The sequence below is a fragment of the Falco punctatus genome (assembly GCF_963210335.1).
Source record: "Falco punctatus genome assembly, chromosome: 7".
NCBI classification, from domain to species: Eukaryota; Metazoa; Chordata; class Aves; order Falconiformes; family Falconidae; genus Falco; species Falco punctatus.
In genome coordinates this window covers 11,704,664-11,727,551 of record NC_137587.1, presented here as the reverse complement: position 1 = coordinate 11,727,551, position 22,888 = coordinate 11,704,664, and the positions used below count along the sequence as shown (strand labels likewise).

The window sequence follows — 22,888 nt, the reverse complement described above, 5'->3', positions numbered from 1 at the left end:
AAGTCAATATACCCTGCTGGGACAGAATGCCTTCATAAGAAAACCTGTTTCAAAAGACTTTTACATTACACACCACAGACAAGACTCAGATTAATCCCAGTAAGAATTTTGACCTGATTTATTCACACAAATCAATCCAACTTCATCTTAGACCCAAAATATATGTTAAAAAGATACTAGTAAATCTTTCCAGGTACTAGAGAATCTTGTATAAATGTATTTGTTCAAGTGCTTCTCTGTCAGCATCCTTTTCCATATACACATCATAGTTTAGCTGCATCTCTTCGACCCATTGGCTGAGCTGTATATCTGTCTGAAACAATGAAAGCAGATCCTTAAATTAACACAACGTTGAGAAACACAGCAGGCATTTCAAGGTTAGTACAGTATTAAGAAGGCAAGACATAATAAGATAGATTAATCATTCCAAATTATGCAGCAACGATAAATTAATTTCTGGAAATGCCATTTAACTTAAATAGGGGAGAATAAAGATAACTTATAAAAATGATCTCAGTCAATAGTCTAGATAATTTGCTAGCATGTTACAGCTGCTTCTCTATATGCATTTGTGTAAGCCTCAAGCATCCTGATCAGAGGGAAACATTCTGAGAGAAGTGCTGAGGGAGCAGCTAACTGTACCACGGAACAATCACAGGTACTTTCTTGTTTTACACCCAGGGAGTATTGTATTAAGACTACAAAGGGCTTCTCAGCTGCTCTGTAACCATTGCCTGCTCCAAGGAAAGGTCAAATGACACCACTGCTGCTCCTGGGGCTGAGGATCTATTTCACCCATTAGCATACAGGCAACTTCAATTTCTCTTAAAGCAGACCGCTGTGGCAAGCAAGCTACTTTATAAATAACCTTGTCATGTACGATCAGTGTTTTGTTTCCTAACTAAAGCCCACCCACACAATTTGTCTAGGCATCATACACATAACAACTGTAATCTACCAATGACCTATGGCAGAACGGACCCAGGGCAGGGGCTGGTCCCTCGGAAGTGGTTACTACTCAGAGAACAGCAGCACAGGGTGTTCAACATGTTTGGAAGTTGCACTGTCATCATGTTTGTTTCCAACTGCAATTTAAAGCTATGTCACTGGTCCGAGACATCTCGTGGTAATCACCTGGCTAGCTGGGAGGCCACATCTCTCCCTAATCTGTACTGCTAACAACTCACACTGGCATTTTATGAGTCATTTTCTATGCTGACAGCAAGTCAGAACACAAGAGCATCCTCAAGGATGGTCCTTCTTTAATATGTCCCTTTCTCCTACTGGCTTAACAAACCAGTTTGTCACGTTTCAAGGCAACGTGCAAATGTAGAGCTAAATAGAGAAAACACTGCAAGATTTTGCCTCTAGAAGTTTATAAATACATCTGTACTTCTCAGGTTCTACCCCTATCCCTGGAATAAGTCTGATGGAAATTGGCATGATTATCACAAAAGTTACTCGCATCATAATACGGATTTGCTAACGTTTTGCGGGTTTTTTTTAACCTCACAGCTAAGGTATTGTTAATACATATGATAATACAATGATTTATGCAGCCTACTGATACAGGCTGGGATTTCCATTTCACAGGTGGGGACAGTGAAATTACAGGAAGGTGTGTTGGAACCTGGAAATAGAACCCAGAGTCCTACATCTTCTAATCTATTCACAAAATTACATATCCTTCCTCACAGCAATACCGGCAAGCAGCGAACCCCAACGACAGACCTGCCACTTCCATAGGAAACGTGTTGGCTAAAACCAGCTGAAGGAACTTACCTGGAGCTTTGAGAGCGATTCCTTAAGGCTTGGAACTGTCACTAATAAGGACCCTCTTTTCCTTACATTACAAGCAATAAATTCCCAAGCTCTGAAACATATTTAAAAGTAGGTCACCAATTTTTAGGAAAAAACCCAACATTTGATATAAAACGAATCTAACGCTTTTACAGTTTAGTGGCCAGAGGTAGACTAAGCTTAAAGACTTGCTATACATGCTTATCAGTCACTATTAATAACAAAGCAACTGTCTTTGTATGAACAAAATAAAGCTTCATCTTAAAAACAGAGGGAATATATGGTCTTACAATGTTAGATTCTGTAACTTTTTAACTCTGATATATACATGCATCTAATTTTGTACTGTCAACACCTTCATGATGGACTAAGATTAAACATTGACATTTGGTCCCTTTAAGCTTTTGGTTTTGATGAAAACCCAGTCCCTGAGTGCACTGTCTTAATAAGCTTAACAACAAGCTGTTCTTTACATACATACTTTGCAGTCGTGACAAAATACTTCTCTTAAGACATTAGCAATTGGAGTATTTAAATACAGCCCCCAGCCTGCCTTTTTTTTCTGATTTTGCATGTCAGATCATTTCTCACAGCACGGCAATTCAGACTAAAAATAATTTAATTTCCAGCATTCTTCAAATGTCATTTGTCTTCATGGTACTAATGCAACATTGAACCACTGCCCCCGAGTTCTCGAAGAATAAATGAATTCTCGGTCATGTGCCTGGAAACAAAACTAGCAATGTGGAACACTCACTACCCTTCACCTGTCTGTGCCTCTCTAACATTACCACCTGGGATCAAGGGCAGTAGGACAAGACTTCGCTGAAACTGCTAATGAATGTCAGGGTGTTGGCTGGGATGGCAGCCACAGGCACCCTTTCTTTTTGACTGCCCCTTCTAAAGGCACAGTAACTTTGGACAGTAAAGTTATTTATGTTTTAAACTGCTGGATGATGTTTTGCTGGATTAGCAAAAGCTCATCTGTCAGTGTCTTGTACCTGAAAAAGAACCTTAGCCATGCGCTGGCTTGCTACCACATCCTGACGAAGATATATTAGAAATATCATTAACAACCATGTTTTGCAGTGCATCTATATTAAAGCTCTGACATCTACAAGTCAGTGACCTGTCTTCTTTCCGAAAATGGAGCTTTATGCTGATATAGTAATTTCAGATCCTTTAACAGCAAGATACTAAATTTTAAGAGACCAGTACAAGGATGCAGGGCAAGGTTTGGATAAACAAAGCAGCAGTGTTTAGTGGGTTTAACAATAAACAACTGCCATAACACCTTAGCAATTAAGTACAACAATTAAGCGCAGGCAGTTTAAAACAATTTCCTTGTGTAATTTATGTATGTGACTTCAAAAAGCACAACCTTAAGGTTCTCCATAACTCACAAGGTTACACACACATTGCCAAAGAAATAGATAACTTGTTCGGACACATAGCTTACCTGGCCTGTTCCTGTCTGTTAAGAAAATATTCAAAGACATTATTCATTACAACAACATCAGCCTTCTGAAGAAGTGAAGCCTGAGTACAGATGTCTGCGTGAACCACCTGAAGGAGAAAAATTTCACAAGGCATAAATTAATTTAATACACAAACACAGCCTTCAAGTAGCCGTGAAGCCTGTCAACCTACTACAGCGCCTGCTACCACCATTTTGAAGCAGTCACAAAAATGGGTATTTCACTGGTTTCATAGTCGATAAAACTGAAGTAAATAACCAGAAAAAGCTTCAAAAAATTCAAAAATAAAAATCAGACTTATCTCCTCTAATTAAGATATATGATTCACTATGTTAAGTGAAATAAACTACATCTGACTTTTGGTCTAGAACACTGTAAAAGCCGTAAAAGAGGAGATGATGTATATGATGGCTGTTACACTTCACTTACCTATATTTTATCCCAAATGCTCACTGATTTCCAGAAAGGAGCTAAGATGGCTAAAGCCTTTTTGAGGCTATTAAAAGGCATCTGACAGACTCAGCAGGTTACTAAAGGATTATAGCTAGAAAAGACACTACAGATCCAGGTCTGACAGCTGAATTCTCACAACCTATATTGGCACTAGGAATGCTGGAAAGGCGGGATGCTCAGTGGCACTGGAGGACAGCAAGTGCTTCACCTTACTAAACAACTGCCTCTAGTCAGCACAGCAGCTGGTCTGATTTTATTTACCTTCACCTACCAAAAAGGATATTAGCACGTTATGTCATTTTCAAACAGGTGAGATCATAGTGACAGGAGAATATGGATGCTCATTAACACTCTGACAAGATGTATTTGATTTCCTTTTAAACACAGAAGTACATCACATCCCAAATCTGAGGAGAAACACGAATCTTTTGAAGGGATAAGGGAGAGAAAGCCAATGTGAACACTACTTGCATTCCACAAATTTTTTGAAAGTGCATCCCTATATGTCAAAATGGACGGAAAATCTGAACAACTTCTTTTCCTTCCTGTGTGACCTATTACTAGGTTGTGCTGGGAATATACTAACCTGATGGATTCAGTATTTCACGTTTTGTCAAATACTTCCAATATTGGACAGACGTAGAAAGGAATTCTTAATTCTGACAGGAAAGCTGAATGTTAGCACAAAAGGTTAAAAACACTTACGTGTTGAAAAACCTTTTGCCCACTTAACAATACATCGATACTTTTTGGGAGGGTAAATTATGTATTCCTCCTCATAACGCACACACAAAGCGCGCAGCTCTGATTGACACTGGGAACAGATACTACCACCCCTGCAACTTCTAAGGGTTCAAGTGTGGAGAAGATGGTAAATTGCCCCAGTTTACGACTGCTTCATGCTATCAGAATGCATTACAGCAATTGCAATTATAGCCAAATATTTCAAGATCAGTAGTAACAGAAACAAAACCCTAACAAAAAATTAGGCATCACAGCATTTCATCTTTGAAAGCTATACGCCGTGGGTTCTCTGCAAGCGCTCCAAACCGGTAAAACAAACAGCTCTGTCTCCTTAAACACATTACCATGCCAAGCTGTTCACCACTGCCTGTAATGAGTGGAAAGGAAGCAACTGTGCTCTTGTGCCTTACCCAGAACTGGCAGGTCGGTGTCTGAAGGCTCCATCTCAGTGAGAAATATGCACAGTTCAGTCGTCAGAATGACTGATCAAATTTCTGCTCTCACCTCTACTCTGTGGACATCTGAACTATTTATCCGCTAGTTCATGAAAGTTAAGAGCTTTTCAGGACAATTAAGACTGGTGATAGTTTATAACAGTGCACTGTGTAGCAGCACAGGAGCTGATTAAGAAGCTCAAGCATCCAGGCAGCAGAGAAAGGATACGGACCACTCCAGCCACCATCAGCAGTCCTACATACAGCAGGTCCTGCTTGTCAACTCCTGTCCTCTACATAAAGCCACTGCTAACCGTTCATTAAAATGAAAGACCATGAACTGGGGTGGTAAGGTATTATGGATACAGGCAACAGCCTCCTGCAGTGGGGAAGGATGGACAGCTAGGGGCAAAACACGCCTCAGCTAGAGCTGCCAGGACTCGTGTTTCAGAACCCAGATTTACCCAGACTGTCAGTGGGATCTGGATCACTGTTTCTGAGGCTAAGGGACATTTTACTTCAATCTCTTATCTTCAGTGGGCACAAATAACAAAACCACAGGACTTCTGTACAAAAAACCTGAGCAGCAGTCCTTTAACCCAAACGCAAGGGGTGGACTGTTTCACCAGTGGACTTCTTGCAGCACAAGAAGTCATGATTAGCAGTAAATTTTCTTAATCCCCTACTAATGGCACTCCTAGTATTTTAAGCCTCAGTTCAGAAAGATGCTTAAACTACTGGGAAACTTTCAACATGTGTTGATGTTTCCTTAACTTGAATAATATTTAAACCTCAACGTAACATCAGTCTGTATTTACAGAGTGAGTAGGTGAGCGTGCTGAATAAAGTGACCGAAGCATCCCATCCTCCCCAAACACATCCTCATTCCTGTTGGGGAATGTGGGACCACAGAAGCACGTGTGGCTGCACCATGGCCCAGCCCCAGGTGCTGCTGCAGGTAAAACACTTTTTTGCTGGGTTCTTTTTCGGCTGGACCATTCCCCTGACCCGTTTGGCTGTGTGCTGGCACAACAGAGGAGGCAGCGATCGATTTTAAAACTGCTCTGTTGCTCAATGGAATACACACCAAGCCTTTCATGGTTACAGGTAATTTCTGAATTAAGGTCTCAAGTTTCCTAAGATCTGTTGAACTGTTTACTTTCCTCCTCCCAGCATTTAAGTGCTCAAATGGTAAAAGATGCTAAGCAACTTTCTATGTACTTTAACAAATCAAATGCTGACCAAAGAAACACAAGGTTCATGCAGAGATACAGCCACTAAAGATATCATTCCATCCTGCTGCCCTTTGTGAACACGCTCTAATAAAAATCCAAAATATTCTGAAAAAAAATTTGTTATTTAAGAAGGGTCTCTTAACAGTTTTGCAAATTTGTGCCATAAATTATTATCACCAACTGGATTCTGACTGTTTTTCAAGCTGGTATGTATTTCTTGAGAGGATTCATTTGGGGGTGAAATAAAAATCTAAGAGTGAAATGTTCAAAGCAGTGTGATAACAGGAGTCACATGACTAAATTAGCATCTAATGAGACTCAAATAGCTGAGTCCTCAGGCACTGCTTTGAAAATGTATTATCTTCTTATCTTTATGCTCTGAAATGAATACTTCAGCAGAATTACAAGGTGTGAAGGAAAAACAAAAAGGCTTATAAAAAAGAATATACAAGGCTGGAAAGCATGCATATAGACCTCCAGCTCCACTGAATTAAATTGACAGAGTTCCTAACTGCACTTTCAGTCTCATCACAGTAAGGTGTTACAAACACAAAACATATGCAAAACCCAGAGGTTACGGATAATCTGGCAGACTGGGATTGAACTGGGAAACCCGATGATATTGCTTATCCTGTGTTAAAATATTTTATGTTTGTAATTTCTTTCCAGTTTTGAATTGTTTACTTTACTTTCCAAGAAATTACTACACCCAGCAGTTTGTGCGACTCCGGTCAAGAGCACACGCATACGACACAGGATTAAAGCCAGTATGCTACCCAGCATATTCTGTTTACCAACTTTTGCTGCTAACAAAATAACTGGTATTCCCCAGAAAGGCACAAAAACATGTATTTTTTCTCATTAAAATAGTTATTTCCATAATGGAACTGGGGAAACGGTTCCCATAATGATATCACATTGTTTGAAACCCATTTTGTTTGTGGAAGGTACATAGGCGCCGACATTCCAAGAAAGGAAACACCAACAGCCCTAAGTCCTTTAGGTGTTCTTAGCCACCAATCTGCACATCCTACAAACATCTTTGTGCTAATGTTAATGAAACACAGGCATTTAGTTTTGTTATTCGTGACAGAAACTCTTTATACACTCAATGTCACACAAGTTAGTGGCAATAACATCATTGATCTCACTGGGAGAAACAGGTAAGATGTACCCATTTTGCATGAGCCAGTACCTAAGTCCATTCAGGGAAGAGGCTAAGTGACTCAACACGTTATCATATTTTGATAAATTCCCTCTTCCTCTCTGCCATAAGATTTTTTTTTTTTCTTAATGCAAAACCTTTGTTTAAGCCCAGAAGAAGCAAAGGCAGAAACTTCTCACAACACTGTTTTACCAGCCACTCAGGATACCTAGTACGCAGTGGTTAAAAATACATACACTAAACCATATATTTAGTTACCTTTATTCTGTCAATGAACTGGTATTTTGTAACCATCATTTCTTGCAACTGACAAAACTCTGCATTCATTTCTACTCCATACAGTTGGGATGCTGAGCTATAAAGATAACCCTACATTAGGAAAAGGAAATTTAGTAACTGTGATGCCTTTAAAACAAGTTCAGAAATTTAAATTTAAATGGAAAAAAACCCCCACAGGTTAAGATTAAGAAAGCATTTTAAAACAGCAAGTTGAGTAACGTCTTTCAGTGGATGTGATGTTGTTCAGAGCTGAAGCCCTGATCTGGCAATTCCCACTTATGTCTCAAAAATTTTAATAAAGGATCCAAAATGACATATCAAAATAACAAACAGAATAGTAAAGCACCGACTTCACTTCCATTGCAAAATAGTTGAAAGTGGTCTAAGAAGGAAAAAAGCAGTATAAACCAAGTTACAAAAATGGTGTGAAAGGAAAGACTGCACATTTTTGTTTCTTGGGAAAATGGAAGAAGAAAATAGCAAGGGGGCAGAAAGAGACATACACATAGTCAAAGTGAAAATGGAGGACAACGTGCCAGTAACGTAACGGGGTATTTTCATACAGCGTCTTTGCCAGCACCTGTAAGTATTGTATTACTGCCGTTTTCAGATGCTTCATCCAGGTACATACGAAAAAGGATAAATTATCTCTTAATAATAAGCCCAAAATAATGGTTTCAGTTTCAGACTGAGATTTTGGAAAGCTGTTGGGAGACGGTAGGAAAAAAAAAGAAGCACAAGTAGCTGAGCCTACAGGGCCCTAACGAAGACACTGCTTTAAGCGCCACTGTCTCCACTGCACACCACAATTACACTTTGCCAACAATGGCAAAGGCAAACAAACAATGCTAAAGATAGAGTATCTAAGATACCTGTGTACTACAATCTAACTATTAATGTTTCCTGAAACCATTCAACTGAGAGAGTAGAGAAGCAACCTGTGAAGGTGAAGCCACCCCTCCTCCAATAAAAGCCAGGCACATGGTTACAAAGGAAAACTCTCATTTTAAAACGTTTCCCCTGCTTTATTTGAGACTATCTTCTACCGTACCAATACAAGCTTTTAAGTACTTCAAATTCAGGCTAGGAAAATTGTTACCATTTAAGGACCCAATGCTGCAAATATTTACAAATGGGAGTAACTTTCCTCATTTGAGTAGCCACAAAATAAGATTATTCAGATGAGTAAAATTACATGCTTGAGTGTTTCCAAGATTGAGCCCTAAACAGCCATTGACTTTTGCAAGAAAGTTGTAATGTGTGTTTTGCATTGCTGTAGGCCATATGTTGCACCAGCCATGCCAAAAGCAATCAAAATTGCACTCAAGTTTCTCGATGGAAGTATTTTATGTGCATTTTAAAACGCAGAGCAGGACAATATGTTTTTGGAGACAAATTCATATCAAAGTCTTCCTTTGTATAATTTAACAGTTTGTCAGCTTCACAAAGGAATTTAACATAACTAAACTATATATAGACATGGTCAAGACATAGAGGACAAACTTACTTACGAAGGAGAGGCAGAGCAGGAACTAGCAAAAGAGCAGCACGTGTGACAGCAATATGCTGCTCTGTTGGACAACAGACTTTCCCTCTCCGTAAGCAAGATCATTTGTATTCCCTCTTGCGAGGAACAGAACCCAAACTGAACCTGCTAGTAAACAGCACCTTCCACTGCTCAGGGAGGCAGATCAGAGGTGCCGCTCAGAATGACCCGTCCAAGATGGAGTAACGAGAGTAGGTAGTCAGAGAGGAGGGAAAATGTTTGTCACAGTAATAAAATATGAATTCCTGTGCTGGAAGTTACCGCAAATAGCACTGCACCAAGCCTGGAGCCAACGTCAACCACTACCTTTCCTGTCAGGTCAGGCAGTACATGTTGATAAAGAAACTTCAGTTCCATGAGGGAAAAGGAATGCGAAATAAACTCTGGGAAATAAGAACAGAACAAAGGTGTTGGGTGGGCAGTACTAACTACTGTGTTATTAACCAACGACATACTAACCTGAAGAGTTATCATCACTGAAAACCCGCACGGTTTCCTGCCTGAACTACTGCTGGGGCCCCTGGAAAACCAGGGTTTGCAGATCGGAGGTGGTCTGCCAAGCGGTTTGTCCTGCGCCTGGGGATTCCTTCCCTTACGTGGAGAACTTTGAAATCCTTCATGAAACTGAATTACCTTTTTCTGCACAGTGACATACATTGCAAAATACAAAACAAAGTAACTTGGAAATGCTTAAGTGAAAAAGGGAGCACGGTACCTAAGGCTCAACACAATACATGCAAACCTTTTTATGGGCAGACACGTTAATAGCTTGAATTTCAACTCCAAGGTTTTAAGGAACGGGATGTTCTCCATATAAACCATTCCTCCTTCAATGCCCGTGCTACACTGGTAATAGCACTGATCTGTACCACACCACACAAAAGCTTTAAGACAGATGGTGCTTTCTACTGCTTTTCAGCGTGCGAGAGGAGACTGAGGCTATCGCGTGGACTTCTACAGTATCGTCTTCCTCAGGCATCTTCCTTTTCAGTGGTACATAGCCCTGCCTCTTCCCTGCCCAGTTTTTGTGGGCAACTAACGTCACTCACGCACTGCAAATTAATTCAACTTACGTGTGCAGAAGTCTCCTTCCATTGGTTATGGGAGATAATTCTGACCTGTGTACTGCACCAGTCTGGACAAAGCCCTCCATCAGCGGGATGTCGTGTTGTCCGGATGAGTCACTGCACAAACCAGTTTAGTTAAACTGAATTTGTTTCTCGTGTTCCCAAAAGAGCACTTACCTAAAGATGCAGTCTTGTATGAGCCACACTCGGTGCAGTAGCTCCTACTCATTTTCCCCTCCTCACACAATGAATCAACAAAATCATCATCATAAAGGAATGCATCGACATGAATCATGGGCAGTGGATGCTGGTGTATCTGAGAAGAGGAACAAAATCTAAGGAAGGTGTAACTAAGTTTCTTAATTTCACTTACGCTGGTACACAGTTAATTGTCCCTCCACCCCACCTTTCCCCAAATCCCTAAGATTCAAGTTTTTCCCTACTCAAAAGTTACAAATCAAACTTAAACCATAGAAACCCTGCATGTAAACTGGATCACCAAATTCCACTGAAATAACCACTAAGTGGAAGTCGACAAAGGAAAGCAAGCTGGTTTCGGTAGCTGAGCAGGAGACCCGCCATCAATTCTGTCTCCTTAGTGCCTGCTGGCTATAGAGGAGGAACAGGGCAAAGGAAGCTTTCGGTTTTCTACTCTAATGAGGAGACTATAACTTAAATTTAGGAGTAAGGGCAATTTTGCTTCTCAGCTTCAACTATCTGAATATTTTCATCTTCGTGCCTTATGCCTCAATCTAGAAACACCTCTGATTAACATGGGTGTTATTTTCAACCAATAGCACACCAGTTGGGATGCTTGCCTTCTCGCCGTTTCAAGGGGTATAATCTTCATCCTCCTACTCCTCTCTCCTCCTTCTCCCAGGCTTGCTGCATGTGGCCAATCCACTTTTCCTGTGTAAGAGCCACACACCACTTTTCTGGGAAATACATTAACTTTTCACGTATACTGACAGCTCAAGTAGAAAAGGTGCTCTCCCCTCCCACAGGACTCACAGCCCACCTCATTCTGAGCCATCAGAATCTGAGAAGAGCTGGAAATCATTTCTGGGCTGCCCACATTATGGCAACAGCGAAACACTGGCCCCGTGTTTCTGTTTTCTTTAAGGGGGCTGGGAGTTTGTTATGGAGCTAGCATTAAAGAATCACTGTGACAGGTGCCATACCACACAGAATGAAAGCTATGCCAAATAACTTATGATCAAAATATTAGGAACTATGAAGCAACTTTCCTGGGGTCACACAATCCTGCAGCAACAGACCTGAGAATGAAACTAAGATTTCCCATACCTATACCTCACTCCAGTGCGTGTTCTTTATTATGAACTACTACTAAAACTGAAATCAGCTTTGTTCCCAAATAAATGTTGTGGTTCAGCAAAAAAAAAAAAAAAAAAAAAAAAAAGACTGTAACAATTAGCTTACTTTCTGAACAGCTTGATGTTCCGAATTAAACATTGCCTCGATGGGTAGGTGATTCCGCAAATCTTCAGCGATATTTTTGAGCACAACATCACTGTTACTCACCACAAGCTCATCAAAATCATCTATAAATCAAGACAAACAAGAACCCCTGAACAATCATATGCAGATCATGTGGACTAAGTGATGACCAGTACAATATACAGTTGCAAGACATAAACAATACCAGATGGATAAGGTTTTTATTTGAAATGCATTTTTCAGCCTTTGTTAACTTTTCCAGCCAATGACAGATTTGGATTGTAATAACTTTGCCACTTAAAATAAACGTAGCGCTTTTTTGAAATCTCAAATTATTTTCATATTTATAAACTTATAACTCACATATGATGGTCTGGGCTGCCACCAAAGTGATACTGTTTCAGTTTAAGATATAAAAACATCAAAGATGTTTTTGAACTATTGGAGAAATTACAAAACTCATAGTTGCCTGAATGCAGGCTTTTTTTTATATACAAGTCTCTTTTTATACATACCATCTTTCTAATAAAGTGCTTACAAAAAATCAGGGATAATGCACAGTTCAACAGTTCAACTTACAATAAATTTCACATGACTTAAACCATCAAAATATTTCAAATGTGGAAGAAAATAGGAATGGATGTAAACCAGTACGTTTTTGCAAAGCCACATTGTAAATTCTTGCTATTTCCCCAGAATATCCCTGCATTACCTTAACACTTTTTTTTTAAGACATCTAGAAAAAAGATTGAGAGGAAACCTTGGGAAGTCACCAATCCTTTCTTCTTCCAAGGCTGAATCAGTAGTGTCATTACTTCTCCCAATGACTCTTTTAAAAAAGATTGCTAATGCTGGAGACTCTACACCCACCCTTAGCAATCCATTCCAGTGCTTGACCACACTTACTGTTAGAAAGGAATACTTTTCTTAATAACTCATCTAGATTTCCTCTGCCACAATTTAAACTCAGTACTCTGTCCCACTCACAATGGAAATAGAAGTTTGTTCCTCTCCCGTATATAGCAACTTTTTATTTCTCTGAAGACTTACCATGTGCCCCATAAGTCTTCTTTTCTAGAAAAAACAAGATCCACTTATTCAGCCCTTTCCTGCATTTTTTTCTAGGAGTCTGATCATTCTCATCACTCCTTTTTGGATATTCTGGACTGTCTCATCCTTTATGACCTACAGTATTGAGAACTAGACCCATTACTCCAGCTAAAGGTTTATTTGCACTAACCAGAATTTTCACATCTTGCAGCCAACGCCCTGCTTACACAGCCCAGTCTCACGCTAAGAGGATGACATTCCTAACTGACATTCAGCATGAGATCTGCCGTACGTCTCTACCCTGTTCTTTTTCTATGGCGCTTTCCTCAAAAGAAGGACTAGATGAAATTCCTTCTTGTCTGGAGATCTTTACTGCTCTGAGGACACCGATCTAGTTCTAAACAAAGGCACATCTCCGGTCAAAACTACGTACCTGTAAAAGAAACGCAGAACAAAAAGCAACCACAAACCTAATCCTGAAAAATATACCAAACCCGTCTGCTGACTCTCATCTAAAAATCGACATATTTGTCCTCTCTTCCTCACTCTTCCTGGTTTATTTCTTGTTCTGTTTAGACCACCACCATGCTGGGCAAGGAGCGTGGTTTTAACATCTGTGTGTATCACTCATCAAAAGAGGATCTGTCAGCTTTTAGAGGTGTTTAGAAAAGGTAATGTTTATTAACATTGCTGTCCCAGGTGGGAACATCAGTCTACACAAGCTCCATGGCAAGCAGGTTCAAAATAAATCTATAAAATACGCTGCAAGTTTCTCTATGCTAATACATTTAATCTTTTCTAAGAACACAGGCAATGCTAGAAAGAGCAAGACATTTTAAGGCTAGTACAAGATACAGAGACCAGCTAAACTTCTAACTACAAAATGCTTCTGAAACACTTTTTGCTTAAGCACTGTAGTGAGAACCGTACCATTGAAGAAGCCCTCCTTCATTAGCGCAAGACACGCTCTTCTTAAAGAGTGTAAATGTAAATGGTTCTTTCAACACGTCCCAACACTGACTCCAGAATCCCCCGTAGTAAGCAGCAGAAACTTTGCATCATCTGGATTCCCTCAACATATATTTATTATTTATTAAATGTATTGCAGGAACGCTCCAAGGCCCTAACGTGCAGAATACTGTTGGTAGTTACTATATGACAGCAAGACAACTTGCTGTTCCAAAGAGCTCATAGATAAGTTCTCCAGAACCTCAGCTCCTAAAGATATGCAAACTTTGCATCGAGGAGCACAGGAGGACAGAGGCAGCAGCTGCAATGGCAGCAGCACGAACACCACAACAGGTGCAATGCAGCAGCTCCAGCTTGTCAGCATTTTAATTTGAAACCTCTAATGAGCACCCATCTCCTGTTAACCTCATGGTCCATGCACCAGCTTGCAGATTTATTATGAACATCCCAGAAGCAGCGGGTGATTTTTCTTATCAGCTCAGGGAAGATTTCTATGGATGTGACACGACAGAAGTGAACCCAGAGACTATGGAAAGGGAAAGCGGACAGATTTAGCCGTTGCTTAACTGGGACGGTCAGCACCACGACAGGCCCTCAGAGTGCAAGGGAGCCAGAGTTTGCTGAGGTGGATAACATTTGAGGAAGCAAGAAGGAGTAAAATCATGCTACAGACAGAATGAGAGAGTAGAAAGCTGATATTAGCAGCTGTACAGACCAGTGCCTGTGGGCAATAAGCCCCTACATCTGGCACATGCTTTAAAACAATACTATTACTATGCAAGAGAGCTCATCCAGCTGTTATACTGCCTGTTAAGAGTATCAAATTCATATACAGCGTTTAATGAAATGCAGGAAGTGTTCATAGACCACCAGGCCGGACACATCACACGGCAAATGCAGAGCCTGAGCTCCCTTTCTCGTGGAGCTGGTAGGTCAACAGGATCTGCTCCATCACAGCCTGGGACCTGCTGTGGGCCACATGAGCGGTGGACGGCTCTGTCCTCTCTGTCAGTGTCCCAGCTCCACAGCGGAGAAACAGGTACTTTCAGAGGGAGCCAGGCAGCATGCCCATCTTCCCCAAACCCAGCATACCCCTCCTCTGCCTTGACTTCCATTTGTACGATACTTGTCACAAGACGGACCATCTTACATGGGGCCCTCTGAATTCTTGCAAAATTAAGTATGACATGCAAGAGTTCTTGTGGGTGCCCTGTACGAAACAGGTCCTAAGAAAAAATCTTACAACACACATGCAGCTCAAAGGAAAAAATACTGAAACCCTGATACCAAAAAATATTTGACAAATGGAAATGCTCTTTCCCAACTATCAGTTTATAAAGCATAAGCATGCAGGAACAAAAAAAAAAAAAAAAAAAGAGAAGGAGGTTTGAGCACACTCCCAAGGTGACAAAATGGCAGCTTCAGCAGAAGCTGTGCATGCAGCGCTTCGTGCTTGCCTGTACAGTCTGTGACTGAACTCAGACCTGGAGAGTCGCCTCTTTCCTGTCAAAGCAAGAAACAGCAACAGCTACCACAATAACTCATTTACTTTTGCAGTATGCAAATATTTATAGATTGCCATCAAGTACAGAACACAGGTGCCAAATATGAAAATATGCATTTCTGCCTCTGCTGGTGCAGTTTTATCAGCTCCACCCTTGTGTTTTAACAAATTGTTTGCTCTTGAGAATCTCAGTATCACCTTACAAGGGATCTTCAAAGAAGAAACAAAAATAGAAAACTATTTTTGGTATCATTTAGTGCCTGTTACATATATGAAATGGAGAGCGTGCAAGCCAACCCCTGCGTTCATTGAAAGTTCAGGAAAGAACTGTACAGTTCATGAAATACTGCAAGGTGAATCACAACCATTTGTTTATGGAGGAAGTCTGAGTGCACAGTGTTTGTATTTTACTTCAAAAACCGGTTTGACTGGATCTACTCAACAGGCATTTACAAAATTTAATTAACACATTGCAAAAAGCCTAATTAACACCCTGGTGCTGCTCAGCCTTTCTACGGCAAATATAAGAAAACATCACAAAGCCTCACACTGGATAGAGTAGACCGCTATACCAACACCTAAACACCCCAGCACTGTGAAAGACATCACTGGAGATCAGCAATGCCTAATTTCCAAGTGACAACAGAAAATTACATGGAAAGAAGAGCATTTAGCAAAGGCAACCCTAACAGGAGGCACCTTATGGCCTTCTAGATACATATCCAGACTCACAGAAGTAAAAAGCAAGTATTAACACCCCTGTTACTTAATATGTGGTTAATTTAATCATTCAGTGTGTTTTAATGATACTAAACAAACAGGTCAAGAAGCCCCACATCTCTAAATTCTTTTTTGGTTAACAATTTGAGAAGCAATCTCTGACCTCAGCATACCAACTTCTTCAGGAACTCTAAATACTATTTCTTTCCCTAAGCATACTTAACTACTGGTAGAAAGTAATCAGCTTTTTCCGACAGGAATATAACTAGAGCTTATTTATTAGTTCTTTAAGTCTTTTGCATTCATAAATCGAAAGCAGCTTTGAAGTTAAAGTCTAAACGAGGTAAGTCACATACCTACTTTACAATCACTAGTCTTCCCCACCATTATTAAGTTCCAGTGACTAACAACTTAGATGTACTTGGTATTCCTGAGACCTCTCTCGCAGCATTATCATTTGTCGCAACAAAGGAAATTAATGCCAATTGCCAAAGTTGGTGATTCATCAAATTACAGGTAAATCCCATTTTAGTTTACCAAACAAAGTAGTGGAATAATTTTAACAAAGAAATACATTCCAGTCAATGTGGCTCTGCAATGCTATTTTGATCTCTTCTGAAAGGTTGTTTTACGTGGATAAATCACCTCGACCAATTTGGATACGAAGCCTTGTACTCAACTGCTTTTACACATACACACACACACACAAAATTACATGCTACACTTGTTACATTGCAGAAACCCATGCTTTCAACCTTTTCAAGAGACTCATTCCACTTCATTTCCACCTGCAGTGACCATGTTACTGAAAGGAAATGCTGAGGACTATTTCCTGTAAAAAGAGTCCGGTTTCTTCTCATACCATTTCCTATAGTCCTGTAAAAATCATCATCTGATAATTTTACCTAGCAGGTCTGGGAACACAACAATGCCTAGATCATAAAGTACATAACAGAAAAAGCTGGACAAACTTGGTCTGTTCCTAAGAGTACAATGAGAAGTTTCTTCTCCATATGCAGAGCAATGTACTAAAGCAGCACGTCCACCACGGTCTGGTTATGTTAATTTTGTCAGATACCTCTCCCTCGCTGTCTGTTAAAAGCCTGAACTTACAGCACTGTCTGCCCTCAACTTTCCAGTCACAAAACTAAATCCTATGCCAATCTCTTAAAAAGCTGGTTTGCTCCCAGTGTAAATGAATCCACAAGAAAAAAAATATTTCGTACATAATTATATGTTGTTTATCCTTAACTTGGAGGATTTGCACCGGTTTATTCTTCGATGATTTTTTTTGGAAGAAAACATCGATACATGAACCATCAGCAATTCAGACCAGTATATCACTTTGAAATCTTAGCTTTCTATTTCAAGGTTTCTAATGAAATAGATAGAATGGGAAAAGTTTGTAAGGTTGTTGTATTTTACTGTTACCTGACAGAAGAAAAATTTAAATGCTTGTATTAGAACAGTCAGATTTAGCCCTGCTGAATTTTTTTTTTTAAATCTATATTAGACTCCATAACAGTACATGAAAAACCATAAAGGGTCTTTTTATCATCTTATCTGTGTTTCACTGACATGAATTGAGAGGCAGGTTTTGTAATGTGCATTAAAGCAGCAAAGCGTTCAGTAGTTGCCAGTAAGTACACTGGTTTGGTGACTTCAATCTCAAACTTGACATTAGGATTCCTGTATTTATTACTTCTGATTCTTGTATACAGATAGCCTGATCATTCTTTCCATAAGCTTTCACTGCTTATCTTCTCCATTCTTGCCAAATGCAACCTCCCCTGCTACTGAAAATCTTACAGGTTTGGGCAGTGGAGGAGTGAGAGAGAATATGACCATGTACACATTTGTATAGAAACTATACATCAAATGCTGGGACCCAACTGAGGGGGATCTTCAGGGGGGTTTCCCCAAGTGGTTTGAATTAGCTCTTGGGCTTCACCCAAGTTTTCTTAGCCAGAACTTCTGGAATGTGGTTATTGCAGAAGGATATTAAAAGTATTAATCATCCTATTATAAAGAAAAAGTTAAGACACCAAAGGTTCCTGTTACTCTTTCCAACTCTTATTATTTCATTTTCTTTGAGATCTAAGACTTAACTCAAAAGAAAAGCTGCAATGCAAGTCACCGTGAAATGACGTACGTTAAACGGCAGTGTGTGGGAAGAGCTGGCTGATTGCGAAACAGCAAAGCAGTGTTGCTAAGCAGCTGCCTTAGAACAGTAATGTCTTCTTCCATCATATGTAAAGTTTTTTAATTTCTAAAATTCACAATACCCCCCCTAAAAAAAAAAAAAAAAAAAAAAAAAAGGTCATGGTTATTTTATTCTGTATTTGTACAAAGAAGAAAATGAATAGTGTCTTGCATACTCTTACATTCCCATAATTACTAAGGAAAATTAGTCAGAAATCATTAGAGTGAGAACCTGTTCACTGTTCTCTCAGTTCCACATACATGAGTCTTTAGATAACTTGCTTTACTATAAAGTAATTTGGCTCTTGCATGGAAAAGTTTCTCAGTAACGTTCCATGCATACAACACACAAGTCAGAAAACACCAACTAATTTCAATTAATAAATAAGGCTCTCTTTGCAATAACACTACTCTTTAACGGCAACTGCCTTCTGCAGGGCTTTACTCTAAGACTGCATGTACACTTTACTTGAGGGGCGTGAGGGAGGAAAAAAGCCTGACTACAGCCAGCACTGGCATCATGCCCAGCTCTCCTCAGCTGGAAGTAAAACTGTAAGCTCGACATCTTGACAGAAACAGGAATAGGATGACAGTAGGAGGTGGGGGGGAACCCACACGCCACAGAAAAACAACTTGTCTGTGAGGATGCCATTTTTGTTTCCATTTATCCTATCCTTGTTTGCTTAGTTTTTTCATTCAGAATATTATCCCCCCCCCCTCCATACCACTTTTCTTTCGTTCATCAGAGGTTTGTTTCTTTGCAACATCTGTATTGGCAAAGACTAGGTTTTTATTTCTGTGTGGTACAAAAATCTGGTAACTTCTTAGCATCTCCCATAAAACTGTTTTCTCTCTGCACAGAGAGAGCCCCAAATTTCCTAGCTGTATTCAGGGTATATCAGCAGAAACCGCAGTACCAGCTCCTCACTATCCACCACCCAACCAGTATTAATAATTAAAGCGCTATCTAGGTGTTACAATGGGCAGCGTAATTACTCAAACCCAACAATTCTGAGGGGGAAAAAACCCAACAGTAAAAGTTACTGTCAGTAGGCAGCCACAGAAGCAGCTCAGAGAAACAATACAAAGAGAAGTGTCATCAAGAGTGTTGTGTTGGGGACATCGCCCAAAATATCTGCAACTCTGGGGAAACTGCAAAAAGGGACAAGGAATGTGACCTGCTGGACAAATGCCTCTGCTTACTTACTCTTCAATGCTACAGGAAAATAAAACTGCTAAGAGAGACAGCTCTTTTACTCCAGGCCTGTATACTTCGGAGTGAAGAAAAAGAAAACTGGAAATAAAGCAGGATGACACAGCCATCCAGAAAAAGCGGAGTGGAAAAACATGAACAGATTAATGGCCCGAAGAGGCAATGAAACATATCTTGATAACAACAAAAAGTTCCTACAGACAAGACATAAAGCTTTCTAATTCTCTCTCCTCTATCATATATCTACACGTACATATATATGTACATTAGAGGGGGAGACCACAGCACCTCAAGATAGCACAAAAATGGGGCAAACATTAATATTTTACTTAAAACATCATAATCAACAGATCCAGAAACCGGTAACTTGTACAAGCAGTAGCATGAGAACAAATTCCATAGGCTCTAAATTTCTCCACAAATGCGGCAATCTGGGAAGTCGCACATGTCCCAAATGACACATCTGGGTACAATTACGGTTACCTACAGCTTTATACTGCAACAGTACTCGGCAAAATATAATCACAAACTGTAAGGAAATGCCAAAGATGCAGATGCCCAAAATACAACTTAATTTCTCAGAAAATAAATTAATAGCATCCAGTCAGGGTATTAATAATCTTTTTTTTTCTTTTCTGAAAGAGAGAAAATTATTGCAAATTATTATCAGAGCACAAGCCTGTAAACAAAGACAATAAAATATCATTGAGAGTTACTGCAAGAAACCTAAACCAAAAAATCTTCTGAAGATGGCCCGTCAAGGAGACTACAGAGATGAAAAAAAGCTACTGAATGGCAGCTACAAAACTAATTACGTTAGTCTTAAGACGATGCACATTGTGAAGCAGCAGCAATCAGCATTGACACAAACAATATAAAACCAGAAGGACACAGATAACTCAGAGGTACTAAGCACAAAGTAGTTCAAAATTTGGAATAGAAGATAGCTTCTGTCTTCATTATGAACAGAAAAGATGAAGTGAAAATATGTATTTCCTTTCACTGAAAGACCTAGGAACAGATCTAGATCATTAAAATTCAGGAAAAAAATCTTTGAGAGATCATAATCTAATAAAGGCTAGGAACCATAGCATACTTGTATTTCATCGAAACTATCTATCTATTAAAAGTTTTGGAAGCTGTAGCATAAAAAGAAAAATTTTAGAAGTTATTAATTGACAAAGGATTTTTGCAAGTCTACATAAACTATGCCATCGGCTAAAAGTTTCCATGATTAAGTATGATCATTGAATCAAAGTGGAGAAAAGAGCGAGCGTGTTTCCTAACTGAAACAGTTCAGCATTTTCAAGTTTCACTAGTTAAGTTCCCATGTGCTTTACTGTATTTGTAAAAAGGAGTCAGTAAGCTGAGAAAGTCATATATCCACACCACACTAATACAGTGTAGAAGGAGCTGTAATGATTTACGTTACGTGAACAAGCAATATGAATGGCTGCATATGAAATTCAATCAGATTTTTGAATGAGAGCATACTGGATGGAAGAAAACCACTTCTAACAAGATTATTTACAGTAACCCAGGCACCATTTAGCAAGCAGAACATGCTACTGCATCCAGGCAAGGACCCAAAAAGGAAGGGATGAAATATTGCTTGTAACAGATTGCTCTGCCATTATGTCTATATGCACATATGTGTAGACATATACATGTGTACATACACTCACAGAAAATAAGCATGTTTAGTTACAATTAACACTAACTACATCCATCGAACCTCAGCCTTCAAGTTTTAGGGAATCCCATCTCTGCTCTAACCACGAAGGCTGACTTGCAGATGCTCTGAAACATCTGGCAATATCTTTCCTAGGAAAGAACCCGTTGGGGTGGGAGGTCCGCGTGCCCATGGAGGGCAATGAGCACCGTGTTCCTGGCAGGCTCCTTTCCTGTAATGCCAGCAGAGGACCCGCTCTGCCAGACCAGGATCTTCTGGCTGCTCTCCACCCAAGTGGCTGTGGGAGCTGCAAACCACAGGGCACCAGTTGAGTTTGCAGTTCAAAGTACCCAGACAGCTGGACAACATCTAGGTGCCAGAGCTGGCCTTTGTGCAACAGCCCCCACGTGTTTGCTTATGAAAATGTTTCCACTCTAAAGAGGTGCTGGAACAAAGCAACTGAACAAGAATAACCCTAGCACAACAGGGCATGACTTGGGGAAGTAATGTATTGTACAGCAATTTTCTCCTCCCCAATGCATGACCACCAGGGAGTGAGTTTACCGTGCCAGCAGGCAGTGATTAATGAACAGGACACATGTTTTTCACTGCTTGAAACGATCAAAGGATTCGAGGGGAGGGGGGGGGCTTCAACATTCTTATCTGCAATGGCAAAATGCAAATATATCCACAGACTAGGCAGCGTTTAGTCAGTTTATTCACTATGGCACTATGTGCCCACAGCTCCAGGGCACTGCCTATGGTCAGGTTTTCCATGTCATCTTTTAGTTCTGGTGCACAGTAGCAGCTTGCGCACTGACCCCCATTTCCCTTCTTCGTCTGTCCTGAGGCACTTGATTGCAGCATGTCGATGAAATTATACAGAGGCACAAACGGGAAAGTAAACAGCAAGCTCAACAGAAAGCCACGTTAACCTAAGATGACATCAAGTGGGGGAAAGCGGTGTTGGCAGATTAGCTCAAACCTCTATTTTCAAGCCTCTGAAAGGCTGCTGGGAACACGTGTGAAGTTAGCTGAGCAAAGACAAGACTAACGCCTACAAACGTCCCGATGTGCCAGGCGCAGAGCACCTCCGCAGGACCCCTGACCGCGCCCGCCGGAGAGCCGAGCGCTGCCCGCCCCGGCCCCCCGCCCGCCCCAGCACCCCCCGCCCCAGCTCGGGCTGACACGCCGCTGCCGGCAGCCGGGAGAGGCGGCGGGGGCCGGGGCAGCCTCAGGCACTGCAGCCCCGCTCGGAGGCGGAGAGCGGCGGCTTCGGGCCTCCCGAGCACGGCAACCCGAGGCGGCCCCCTCGCCCTCGCCCCGGCCCGGGAGGGACCCCCGGCAGCCCTGCGGCAACAGCGGAGCCCAGCGCCCGCCCAGCCCGGGCACGGCTCCCTCGCGGGCACCGTCAGCTCGCCAGCGGCCCCGCAGCGGAGGGACGCCCCCCACCCCCGCCCTGCCGCCCCTCGCCTCGCCTCACCGGCGAGGCCTTCCCGCGGGCCCGGCACCGGGGAGTAAGGGGGTGCCCGATCGGTGCCAGCACCGCACCGGAACGGGGCGGCCAGGCCGCAGCGGCTCGCCCCGGCCGAGGCACGGCTCAGGCCCGCTACGACCACCGGGCCTCCCCCCGCCATCAGGGCCCCGCCGGCTGCCGGCAGCGGGCCGTGCCGTGCCGTGCCGTGCCGCGCTTACTGGTGTTGCGCATCCAGTGCAGCAGGCGGGGCAGGTCGGCAGCGCACGTGCCCCGCACGGCAGCCAGCACCGCGCGCCTCGCCGCCTCCAGCTCCATCGCGCCGCCGCGGGGGGGCGCCACCGCCTTCCGCCCGCCCCGCCCGCCAGTGCCCCGCCCCCAGCGCGCATGCGGGGCGGAGCCACCGCCCGTGCCCGGCCCGGCCG

At 41.6% G+C, this 22,888-nt stretch overlaps 1 protein-coding gene across 2 annotated transcripts; it reads right to left on the bottom strand.

The window, feature by feature from the left end:
• Nucleotides 1-94: 94 nt before the first annotated feature.
• LOC308067020 (uncharacterized protein) lies at nucleotides 95-22,881 on the bottom strand. Of its 2 annotated transcripts, none has more exons than XM_080395139.1 (8): nucleotides 22,685-22,881; nucleotides 11,642-11,763; nucleotides 10,379-10,517; nucleotides 9,441-9,517; nucleotides 7,568-7,678; nucleotides 3,260-3,366; nucleotides 1,783-1,873; nucleotides 95-313 (listed from the first exon to the last, which is right to left on the bottom strand). In XM_080395139.1, exons 1-8 carry the CDS (start codon nucleotides 22,779-22,781, stop codon nucleotides 197-199), a joined length of 861 nt encoding a protein of 286 aa, XP_080251265.1. In that variant the 5' UTR covers nucleotides 22,782-22,881; the 3' UTR covers nucleotides 95-196. The 2 variants fall into 2 exon arrangements, with proteins under 2 accessions (XP_080251265.1, XP_080251264.1); XM_080395138.1 differs by having other exon boundaries at nucleotides 9,396-9,517; nucleotides 22,685-22,879.
• Between the last annotated feature and the right edge of the window lie 7 nt (nucleotides 22,882-22,888).